Source organism: Toxorhynchites rutilus, chromosome 1 (assembly GCF_029784135.1).
Source record: "Toxorhynchites rutilus septentrionalis strain SRP chromosome 1, ASM2978413v1, whole genome shotgun sequence".
Classification (NCBI taxonomy): Eukaryota; Metazoa; Arthropoda; class Insecta; order Diptera; family Culicidae; genus Toxorhynchites; species Toxorhynchites rutilus.
The window spans coordinates 152,162,080-152,174,710 of NC_073744.1; the positions used below are offsets into that span (position 1 = coordinate 152,162,080).

The following is a 12,631-nucleotide window of genomic DNA, read 5'->3' on the forward strand; positions in this document are numbered from 1 at the left end:
GAATGGCACACTAATGAGATGTCGGTTTGCAAGGATGCGGACAGTGATCACCGCTGCTACCTGCCGAAGATGCCCCAGATGCATCAGCTGACCCTTGCGAAGACCCACCGGATGATCCGAGGGAAGCGTTTAGAACTAAACTTGTGACACCCCCAACAATTGAAGCCACAATGTTTCCGATGAAGCCGAACAGGTCTGAGCCCTACGTAATGTAAAATCTTAAGTTTTTGGTAGGCCAGTAATCATTTCTTTTCACCTTATGCTCAGGGACATTCTCCGCGTCGGGATCTCCCTTCCGTTTGGCTTCCTGTAGTCCGACGAAGAAATTTTCGATGAACAGCTTCGGTCTCAAAGGGAGATCTTCATCCTCCGGGTCCTGTGGAAAAAAGTGCACTCATTATTACATCAACCACCAGCTTAGTGTGCCAATGAACTGTCGTTATGTGACTAGCTTGGGCAACAGTTTGAACATTCAACTGAATCAATTTTATCAGTTCGCTGAAAAAGTGTTGAACAAGCCTTCGGTCAAATTAATTTCATGCTTCCTCATCACCTGCCCGAGTGGCTCGCGATTCGAGCCCACCCCCGCTGAACGCAACGGCAGTATCTAATTTCACTATTGCCCTATTGCCAACAGCGGAGCGTTGCCCGGCGCGGCACAGTTTTCCTCCGCGTTTCCACTCTGGCCACCCTCTTCTAACCTTTAATACCTATTTGTTTTGTGTTTTGTTTTTTTTTCTGCCGCCAGCGCTTCTCTGTTTTGTATCGGAGATCTGCTGGGCGTTTGAAGCTGCTGCGTTTGTTACGCATCGAGACGACGATGCTGCCGATTATGGTTTCATCATTTAATCGTAAATTATATGCATTTTTTTGCGCACATAGCGCTTTTCAACCCGCCAGCCACCCCCAATCTAATCTCGGCTCGATTGAAACAGTCAAACGCTGGAAGGGTTTTTTTTGCTTCACTTTCGTTAGTTCGAAGTACCGACGGTCGTAAAAATGTGACGGACGGATGAAATAGACGCTGCGGTTAGACTCGCACAATATGGCACAGATAAAGGGAGGAAAAACGTGAATTGTCGTAAATGTCAGAGGGTGTTTCAAAAGAGATGTTGTCCGAGTGTCACGCGGATGATGACAGCGCCACAATAAAGCACAGAGCAATCGCGCTGGGTTGTAATAACTCAGCTTAGATTTAATAGATTTACATGAAATTATATAAAGCAGTTCAGCTGCGTATTCATGGACATCTTTGAGCCAAATTACATAATGTAATGAGAAAAAAAATGACATTCCTACGACTCAGCCTAGCGAATGTCACAACCGAATATAGAGCAAAGTTCAGTACATACAGTATTGGACAAAATATACGTAACTGATATTAAATAATTAAAAAGCGTCATTAACATTCGTCATTTGTGTTTCGCCTGATTGAATAGTACCTCAAGTTCACTTGCCTTTACATACATTTGTCATTTTGTTTAACTGTTCAATCATAAAGCTCTAGTGTTGTTTGGATTGTGTTTTCCAATCATCAATTCATGAAGAAACGACTCTTCTATTAGAGGACAGCGGAAAAGATGAAATCGTTTTTCAACAATTTTTTTTCACAAAATATATATTTTGTTAAGGCACATGTGGCGTTAGCCTGACGGGGCCGGGAGTCCAATATTTTGACAATTTTTGTCTTACAACTATGTTAGTAATATGTAACCGATTACTCGCGGTTGGCTCGAGATTAGTATTACAAAGATTTTCATAATTCGGACGTTGCAGTCACCAGTACTATGTATGTGTGGCTGACACGGGATACTTCCTATTGAGGTGCAACTGACCATTGATCAGGGACGCCCCCCTAGTCTGTACCTCATATCAATCGTGGTGCATCTCTCTAGACTCGAGGAATCCAGGGTAGAATGGCCACTGGGCGGTACAATTTTCAGCTCGTGTAGAGTTATCATGAGCGGTACAACCTTTGGCTCTTGTTGGATGATCAGTGGCCTGCACAACCTTCGACCTGTGTATCTGTAAAGAATATGTGTATGTATTGCCGCGACTAAGTAAAAGTTTATAGATCGGATAGGAGGGATATGAAACAGGGACACAACGAAGGAAACATCATTAAACGTTGACATCGGCGTTTCTGAGGAACAGGTATAGATGAAGCAAAAGATCAGGATCACGGCTACCTAAGATATCCCGGACGAACAATTTTCAACAATTGGCTGATTTCAATGAACAATTTTAAAACTTGTGTAACTTGGTTCCGCCGCTGCACCCATTGCACCCAGAGCACGAATGCACGTCTTACCTTGTTGGCTGTTCGACTCTCTCTGACGAGAGCTGCGGTTGTGATAATTGATCGAGCTCGAGACGGCATATAATATATGATGGAATATGAGACGGCACGTCTTGTCTCACACATCCTTCTTCCTCTCGGAAAAAAAATCCAATGTCATAGAAAAAACAAACTTGTAATTGAGCACTTAACAAGTATTGAAGCTTTTAATTTGGCTGCATGTATTGAAATGAATTAATGATACAGCAGATTAAGAAAAAAAATGGAGCACTTTTGATTGGCCAAAAAAAAATCACAAAAGTGTGATTTAACCAAGTGCCACAGGTTTCTATTATAACTGTTTCGTTCAATTATCTATATTAGAAGTTCAATAAAAGTTTAACATTCCGCCTAACATTCCTTAAGGTTATTTTCTAATTCTTCTACTCAAACGCGTCGTGCTGAATTTACCGTCGTCTTTACTTTGAGATTGCCCAATTTCATCCTAATTGCAAATAGTATAGCATAACTTTCACCGTAGGGGGTCTCCGTAGCCACATTGGTTGAGCGTTCGCTTAGTAAGCGATCGATCGTGAGTTCATAACTCAGGGCCCTGATTGACCATCTTTGTGTTGTTACAGAATAGCTACGTCCACGCAACAATCATCAGCGATGGAGATCGATCCACGGTCGAAATAAGATCGATTCATCCATACAACTGCTCTGCTCTGCCAGACACATCGGGCTACTGTTCTATAAATAACTCAACAATGATCAATCAACTGTCTCCGCTGTCCGGTGGTCCAACTGGATAATGGAAGAACAGAAAGAATAACTCTTACGCCTAAATGGCTACTGTGTGAATGTACCATATGTAATGGTATAGAAGGAATACTGGCGAATGGCAACTGTGTAATGTGCTAATTATAGATAAGATAACCATGTGACATGTACACGATTAAAATTCGGCTCTGTTACAGCTAAAATGCTAATGAGCCTTAAATAAATAAATGGGATAAAAAAAAAACTTTCACCGTCAAATGGTGATCATTATCAGACTTCATTGTTCTTGGTAAGCCTTCTTGATTAGCATCCCACAGCATACAACGCTGTACTCTGATGCTCAAACTTCATAGATTTAACAGGTCGTGCGATGGTGCACCTGATTGGATGATCTATTATTTGATTATCGACATTCTGATATTCCGATATTCATCCAAGCTTCTTATATGGTCCGGTCATGCAAAGAGCAACGGTTTCCATACACATTTTGGATCAAACTATTTTACATTTCCCTTCCGGTGGTTCATTACGGAACAAATTGCACATTATTTTACTCACTAGTTTGAGTCATAGGCCATTCCAGGTCACTACACCTGTCAACGGGTAAAGTTCTCCAACTTGGCTTTAAGTGGATGTTTTGCGTGAGCTATCCTCAATGTTTATCCTTGAAGCTGTTTAGGGATGGCGGCACAACCATTTTTCACTATAATTCCTTCTATAGAATCCAGATCGCCGCTACGGATTTGAATTTCACCAAGCTCATCGGCCACGTTTGAGTGTCCATGGCATGAATATCGTTTCGTCTCGCTTCGTGCATTCACAAATTTCCTCCTCGGCAAGAAATTCATTGTCCCTTAAATCTAAGTTCATATGGACTTATTTTTATGAAAAATATAATAAAATAATAAAATTCCCAACAAAAAGTATGAGAATTACTCCACTGTTTTCTCTGCCGTGCTACCCCTCTTGCTGATTTTGAGCATATTTTCTCTCAGTTGCTGTGAATGATTTTCATGCAAAACTTATTATTAGTGATGTATCTTCGCTGTTTACTTGAATCAATACAGTGCCCAATGCCTTAGTATATACATCTGGAGACAAAATAGTTTTGTTCGACTCCGAACAGAATCCCGAAATAATCATGCTTAACGAGCTTGAATGCGCTTTTATGCTCTTTGTCGCAGCTCCATTTCAACGCTGTGATAACTGACCACAAGGGAACATCTTCTTCTTCTTCTTCTTCTTCAATGGCACTAACGTTCCTAGAGGAACTTCGCCGTCTCAACGTAGTATTACTTGCGTCATTTTTATTAGTACTTAGTTGAGATTTCTATGCCAAATAGCACGCCTTGAATGCATTCTGAGTGGCAAGCTCTAGAATACGCGTGATCATAGTGCAAGTCGGAGGAAATTTCTTTGACGAAAAATTCTCCCGACCAGAACGGGAATCGAACCCGAACACCCGGCATGTTAGTTATGACGCTAACCACTTGGCCACGGGAGCACACAAGGGAACATAATTCTCGCAAAATTCTCGATGTAAGCTCAGTTGAAATAGATAACTGTCGGAATGTTCCATTTTTGACGCTTCAATATTAAAACTATTTTCACTAGGCTCGTGTTCCAAGAATCTAAAACGCGTCTGATTGAACGTGCATTTAGAGAAAGGTTATTGGATCTATGATTTGCATGAATTGGGGAAATATCTCTCTCAGCTGGTTTCTGCATATAACAAAACAACATCAATACAGTGGAACCCGTTTTAGTTCTTTATTGCGTTATCCGCGATTTTCATTATTCGCGGTGAGCTAGCCCGACTATTCCGCGGATAATCGGGGTTCTACTGTATATAAAATATTATTATCCACAGCCTTGAGATAACGCATCATTTCGGTCGAACATCATTCGAGTGAAACGACACATTCTGATTGCTAATAAAAATATGGTAATTTCACGTCATTCATCACTCTATGCGTCTGATAGATAGAGCTTGGCGAAGTACAGTTTGCATCTTACAACGTCACTTTCATCTCATCGATGAGGGTTACGGAAAGTATTCTCACTTAATTGCTTTGTTCGGTGCCCTCATAAACACCACTCAACTACGCTCGTATTAAGGTAATATTATATTATCAGGCACGTAGCGTAACCGACACGGCACGTTTCATGCAAGACAAATATTATTACGTGTGTTTCAAATGTGTATGCGTATATATAGCGGAACGGCTCCGGACATACACAGCACGTTTCAGACAAATGCATGAAGGAATTCTCGAAAAGAATATTTTGCCGGTGCCGGGCACGAACTACACGGGCGAGTAGCACCATACATACAAATCAAACGTCGAAGTTCGTGGTATGGGTGCGTTCGTCGCTCTTCGGTACGACATCGGTTCAATCACCAGTAGCATTTCTCCGCTCCGTCTGCGCTGCCGGTCCGTACAGAGAAGTTGCTATGCCTGATGATATGAATACATCATGTATTTGTCTGCCGTTGTCGGTACGGATTTTAATGTGATGAAACGCACTCCTATATCTTCTTCTATCTATACCAAAAAAAAAAAGGATCGCCAGATGTGTTGATAAGAGCAAAACTCGAGGAAGGAATTGTCCGATTTAGGGCTCTCTTTATTCTATCATATTTTCTGTATAAAACAATTATTCCATGTAACGGAGAAACATGTTAGTTACAAGTGGTTGAAAAATCTTGAATGAGAATTGTGTCTGAAAATAATCTGACTCAAAACTCATCATTATAATATGAGTTTTGTTAGAAATACTGGGAATTTTATAGTTAAAAGTAAATTCAACGGAGGCGAATAGAAGATCAATCAATAAACAGTTCTGTGATTGGGCACTTGAACTTGCTCATAGTAAGAAAACATGAATGTTTGAAGGTATTGATAACAAAAAACAAATTTTGGGCGGGACGAAGTTTGCCGGGTCAGCTAGTATATAAATAGAAACGTTGGTGTTAATCCAATGAGGTACATATAGAGGTGGAGCAGTAGGCGAAGTGTATCTGTATTGGCGAGCAAAATATCGTGTCGTAATTATTTGCATTCAATATGGAATGTATATGGAAGTAACAAAACAATGTTTAAAGTACTCACGGTTGTATGATAATTTGAGCCAAAATTCTCATGGAATCATTCAACTGATTGTTTTTTAACAGACGACAATTATATCGTGGCTTATTTCGATTATTCATGTGGTAAAAATATCCAGAGAACAGTCGTATGCTTAGCTTTCGAAAGCAATAACATGTTCGGTGAAATTTGGATTAATTGGCGATTATTATCTCACAACATACACACCGACACTGAAAGCATTCAAAACATCAACTTCATAACAGTAATATAATAAAACTTCGTTTGTTTCTATGAACGTGGGGGAGTGAAAAAGGCACATGGAAATATCACTTTTATCCGTCTTTTTCGACGTGATTTTACAAATATTCACTCCACGCTATCACATTAGCCTCATATTCAGCGGGAGCTCTACAAAAATGTACGTTTTTAATTGATAAATTACTTCCTCAAAATAGCATTTTCACATGGATGCGGTGAGCAATCAAAGATAAACACAACGACTGACGTCACTATTTGCGAAATAGTTATGGCAGCGCATGCTATGTCGCTCGAAACTCGACCATCTTCATTACCTTTTTTCTAGGACATTGGTGTTAATCTATATCTATCTATATACACTCGACAAAAAAATTAGAGGAACAGTGTGGGAAGTCAGAAATTTTGAGTGGTTTTTGACATGCTGTATCTTCGTGAAAAATCAACGCATGTCGATGGGAGGCGCATAATTTTGAAGCTACAACTTTCAGGTATTAGGGTATTTTATGTACATATTTTTATCTTGGTGTGTGTATGTGTAGTGGGCAACAATATGAATTATTCATCATCAAAGACGAAGGGGTAATTTTTCATTCAAACTTAAATATCTCTATGCGGAAAGGTCCTACCGGAACGTTCTTGGAATGCTGATTGATGAGGTTAATTGGATGTGCAAAAAATTACAAAAAATTGTGTTGGTCCAGAATATTCTTGAAAACAGAAAGAAAAAAATGAGTGGGTTATATCTATGATATAACCGCAAGGTTGACGCGGAACTACCTTAGCTTAGCAATCATTCGTTTGTATTGATTAAATTCTTGATTGAATGAAACAGTTTCCAAATTCAATTGAGTTCAATATATTTGCTCTGTGAGTGAAAAAATGAACAAATGCCGTGTAAAGTCAATTCATTTATTGTGATTGATTGTTCTTCGTTACAAGTAAATTTAATGACGGACCTTTTACGTTTGGTATGATGACTAGAACAAAATATGTGTACGGAAGAATTATCAAACGTTTGATGAACCAGCCTAAGGCTGAAAATCTTTCCAATAAAGACAAAAAAAATTATCAAACGATTATTTTATTTTACATTTCCCTCTGAAGTTTACATCCCAAAAGTGTACATACTTCTCGAATCTCGAATTTGCTTGAAACTGGGAAGTTCATTCGCTTCTAGTGTCTGCACGATTTTCCCAGGTTCCTAAGTTTAGAAGATCATGTTAGGACAGACATATTCCACTCTGCACAAAGGCAAGCGAGGACAAAAGTACTCGCAGTTTGCATTTATTTGCAGAGCCGATTTCCCCAGAAACCTCGGTTTTGAAGTCTGTGTTAGGGAAACACATTTCAATCGGAAAAAAATACCCCCGATTTGTATGAATTCGCAATGCCGATTTCCCCACGCTCCATGGATTTGAAGTCTGTGTTAGGGAAACACATTCCAGTCGGAACAAAAATACCCCCGACTTGCATGAATTTGAAATACCGATTTCTCCAGGCACCTTGGTTTAGAAATCTCTATTAGGGAACACATTTCGGTGGGAACAAAAGCTCCCCCTACTTTCGTGTGTTCTTCTTCTTCTTTTTGGCTTTAAGTGGGTTTAAACTTTTCAGTTCACTCGCCTCTAGGCTCTTTCGTGTGTTTGCAATGCCGATTTCGCTGCTTGGTTTTAAAGTCTGTGTTATACCAGGGACAGACATACAGCTGTACTTGCGTTGTACGTGTACAGCGTTGTACAGGTACCATCGTACCATGACAGACATACTTTGGTTGTACATTGTACCGTATGTCAAACTGACAATCAGATATTTTTCCAATTTCCACCACATATTTCAATGAAAAAGGTTTTTATTTAGTGTCTAAACTATCAAACACAACAAAAAAGTTTCCAATCTGAGTTATTAACTAAAAAGAAAGTCAATGAAAAGAACGTTTATCAAGTGATTTGATTCTGCTTGTTCATGCTACCCACCACTAACCGTCTATGGCGCTGCGCACAGTACAACTGTAGCCATGTACAGCGGTAAAACAGGTCGGTACAGGTACAGCGATTGTACCGAGTTGCTTGCATGGTTCTAGCGCTGTATATGGTGACAGACATACAATTTTCGAAGTACAACGCCAGTACAGCTGTATGTCTGTCATAAGTATTAGGGAACATTTTTCGATGAGAACAAAAGTCCCCCTACTTTCATGTATTTGCAATGCCGATTTCCCCAAGGCTGCTTGGTTTTGATGGCTGTGTTAGGGAAACCGTAAATCGGGCCAATCAAAACGATGCAGTTAGGGCGTTTAGATAATATTTTACAGTTATTCAATTGTTTATCTAATGAAAAACAACATTATGTTAGTTGCGATAGATGCGTAGAAATATTCCCTATCAAGTGATGCAAACATCTCTCCTATCCAGTACGAAATGTTCGAGCTATAAGCATTCGAAATCTTTAATTTTTTCCTGCATGTTCTGTGTTTAGGTTTTCATTTTACCCTCCATATATTCCGGTTAGACGTAGTCCCACGTCAAAATCCATTTTTCATTTCTTCCCGATACTGTTGCCCATCATACCTACACACACCAAGATAAAAAAATGTACGTAAAATATTCTAATACCTGAAAGTTGTAGCTTCAAAATGATGTGCATCCCATCGATATGCGTTTATTTTTCACGAAATTACAGCATGTCAAAAATACCTTAAAATTTCCGACTTCGCATTCTGTTCCTCTATCCATACAAATGAAACACAAATTTCTGCATCACTCGAGAATTAATTAAGCAAATGGAGGCGATCTGGCGTAATGGTAACATCCATACCTCTCACGCAGATATTACGAGTTCAATTCTCACTCCCGACAGTCTTCCAGTAAAAGTGACGAATCAGCCGAAATGTGTTGAAAGTCTCTATAATAGAGAGAAAAAAAAAAGCAAATGAAACCAAATTAGGCATATGGAGGTTTTAGGGTACAATAAATTTTTCTATGATGGTTAGACACTCCACACTCCTCTCTAAGGGGGGGGGGCTTCCATACTAATGAAACACAAATTTCTGTATAACTCGAAAACTAATCAAGCAAATGGAGCCAAACTTGGCATGTGAAGATTTAAGGGAGCACGAAACGTTTCTGTGGTGAATAGACACTTCTCTCTAATCTCTAAGGGCGAAGAGGGAAGGGGTCTGTCTTTATTCTATCATATTTTCTGTATCAAACATTTATTCCATGCAACGGAGAAACATGTTATTTGCAAGTGGTTGAAAAATCTTGAACGAGAATTGTGTCTGAAAATAATCTGATATTATAATGATGAATTTTGGTAGAAGTGCTAGGAATTTTATAGTAAAAGGTAAATTCAGCGGGGTCGATTAGAAGATCAATCATTGAACAGTTCTGCTATTGGACTCATGAACCTGCGCTTAGTAAGAAAACGTGAATGTTTGAAGGTATTGATAACAAAAAAACAAATTTTGGGCGGGACGAAGTTTGCCGGGTCAGCATTCTACGCCACTAACATTAATTTATACATTTCATTGAACAATATTATAAAATAGGAAGAAGGTCGCTTGTCCAAAAAAGTTACTGCTATACTCGCGTCGGAGTCTCAGACCGAGAGTGTTAAAAAAATGACACACGTCTCCTTCGTACCAACACATGCGATATGCTAAACGATTGCAAACGACGAATAACGAAGCTAGAGAGAATCGCAAAGTCGTTGAGTTGATATTTTCTGATAAATGAACGGATTATTGATTTCCCGGTCTCACAGAGAAATGCGCGAGTATAGGAGTGTTAAAATGGTTTTTATAATTAATATGTATATCGAAGAATTTATTAAAATTGGGAATGAGTGCATATTGAAAAATACACTCGATGAATTTTTAAGAAAAATAGTAAAGGAAAATGCCGATATGATAACTTTATTTAATTCTGACAAAAATTTATAAACGGGTCAATTGATCCAGTCGTGGTAAGTTTAGTGTTAAATACTGATATCTTCATTTTGCGATAGCCGTTCAACACAACGAACGCTGTTCAGCGAATCAGATAATAATTATCATTGATACTGTAGTGAACTAATAACGTGCGTAAAGATGCAATCGTTACTCACCGAGCTCAATGCAGCAATAACGGCTCCCAAAAAGTTTCCGAAAAAGGCTCCATTCATGTCCTGAAATGCATATGAGAACATTGTAGATAATGAAATTAACTTTGTTAAACTTCTGTGCAGAACTAGACTATAATTTGGGAAGTATACATCATGGAAGGGAATCTTACAGCGCCTCCGCCTGAGAAGCCTTCGACCGCAATACCTACGTAGTTTCCTAGTACCTTGCCAAAGTTTTCATCACCCTAAAATAGACGTTGAAAACGAAGATACTCCTAATTGTCAAAAAATTCACTTGATTAGGAATGCAAATACTAACCCCTAGCAAACCGGCCAGCAAACTGGTTCCAGTGCCCAGCAGTCCGGGGACATCCAAACCGTTTGGCTGTAAATCAAGCGGATAGTTAAGAAATGCTACATCCAATCAGCAGCATCATCGAGGTATTCTAATGAACTTTAAGCGGAAAAAACAGGTTCTCAATGCAAGCAACCGACCAACTTACCCCGAAAATATTGGTTATCGCAGCGGATAGTGCACCGACCAGTGCGCCTATATCCGATCCCTCCTCACCCCCGCTCAGATTGGCGATCAACCCAACAAGGCCGCCCGGCGCCTCTCCGTCGTCCGATTCAGATTCGTCTTCTTCGTCGTCACCCAAACTAACGGAAATATCATTTTGACGGCCGCTTTTCATCGCCCCGTCGCCTCCATCGCTGTCCTGTCGCCTCCGAAAAAGGGTGTTGAAGTTATTCTGTAATAATTTCCTGCATGTTTATGACATGTGGAAGAAGTTTGGAAATGAAGAGCCTACCACCAGTTCCCCCTGGTGCACATATAGATTATAATCCGGCAGTCGATTTTGGGCCAGCTTCTTGAGCGCGGCCGCATCGATTTGGTCCACGTTAGCCAGAGTGTCGTGACTGTCCAAATATGCGACGGTTTCTTTGACCTTTGCCGAGAGTGTCTTGCGCATTCGGTTAATGTGTCGATTTACTTCGCGCTTGATGTGACGCAGCTCGTAATCCGTTTGATTGGTTCCATTCACCACGCTGGGATTAGCCACTCTTAGTGGAGCCAACCGAACTCCAGGCGAGTGCCGTTCACGCTGAAGGTTGTGTCGAGAAATGTCAGAAGAATGCATTATTAATATTCTGTGATAAAATCACTTTCCGAAAGAGCAAAAATTGATTTTTTTGGGAAAAAAATATCACCTGCCACACTTACTTCCGACAGCTTTTTCATCTCGCGCTGGTACTGCTGATAGGTCATCGTCTTCGTGGCCAAATCCAACGCTCCGTTCAGTATCCCAATGGCGACCTTATCTCGTTCCATAGTCCGCTCGATGGCCGCCACTTTGCGAGCCTTCACCTCCGGCTTGGACACATTATACGTCCTGCTCAAATCCATCAGTTGTCGTTTAAGTTTTTTCTCCATCTCAGCCTCACCCTGAACAGACCCAAACAGGATACCGAGCATCGCAACGCGTTTGAGATCACTCTCGATCGATTGCATCGTGGTGGTGGAGTTTTCGGGGGCGATCCTTCTGGTCACGGGGTACACTTTCGGGGAAGGCACTTGAGTTATCACAGGTGATGGATACGGTCGAACCGAGTTGAAGCTAGTACCGAACACAAACAGAACGATTATCCACAGATTTTTCATTTTGACTACTTTCTCACGAAGGTATTCAAGAACTCTGGGAAGTTAACGCACCGTGGCATAGAATTTATATAGACGAACAATCGCAATAATCGCAATCGGCGGGAGGGTTTAATGGGCAGGAAGTGTCGAAATGTCCCCTCAATGAATGTGCCATCGGTTCCAAAGAATATGTCAACTACCATATTCAATGGGGCTGAACGTACCCACGAGTTAGCTCAGTTCTCTGCGTTATGCTTGATTGAAAATTGACCATTCGGCAAGTTGAAACTTGTGTACTGTTGGCATTAAAAGAGTGCACTGAAATCAGTAACCAAAAGCTGACTTCCGATGGTACCCAATGCGTGTGTTATGCAAATTATGAATGAATTATCGATTGGTCACGGGTAATGAACCTCTTCAGCCTATTAGAATGTTTCGTACTCATTTTGATTGCTTAAAAAAAAAGGGTTATATTGT

The 12,631-nt window shown here is 40.3% G+C and overlaps 1 protein-coding gene across 1 annotated transcript; it reads right to left on the reverse strand.

Annotated features, from left to right (window-relative positions):
- On the reverse strand, positions 1–11,486 carry LOC129761522 (uncharacterized). Its single transcript, XM_055759247.1, has 7 exons — positions 11,325–11,486; positions 11,016–11,264; positions 10,832–10,897; positions 10,683–10,757; positions 10,516–10,575; positions 257–376; positions 1–202 (listed from the first exon to the last, which is right to left on the reverse strand). The coding sequence occupies exons 1-7, from the start codon at positions 11,484–11,486 to the stop codon at positions 11–13; spliced, it is 924 nt and encodes a 307-aa protein (XP_055615222.1). The 3' UTR covers positions 1–10.
- Between the last annotated feature and the right edge of the window lie 1,145 nt (positions 11,487–12,631).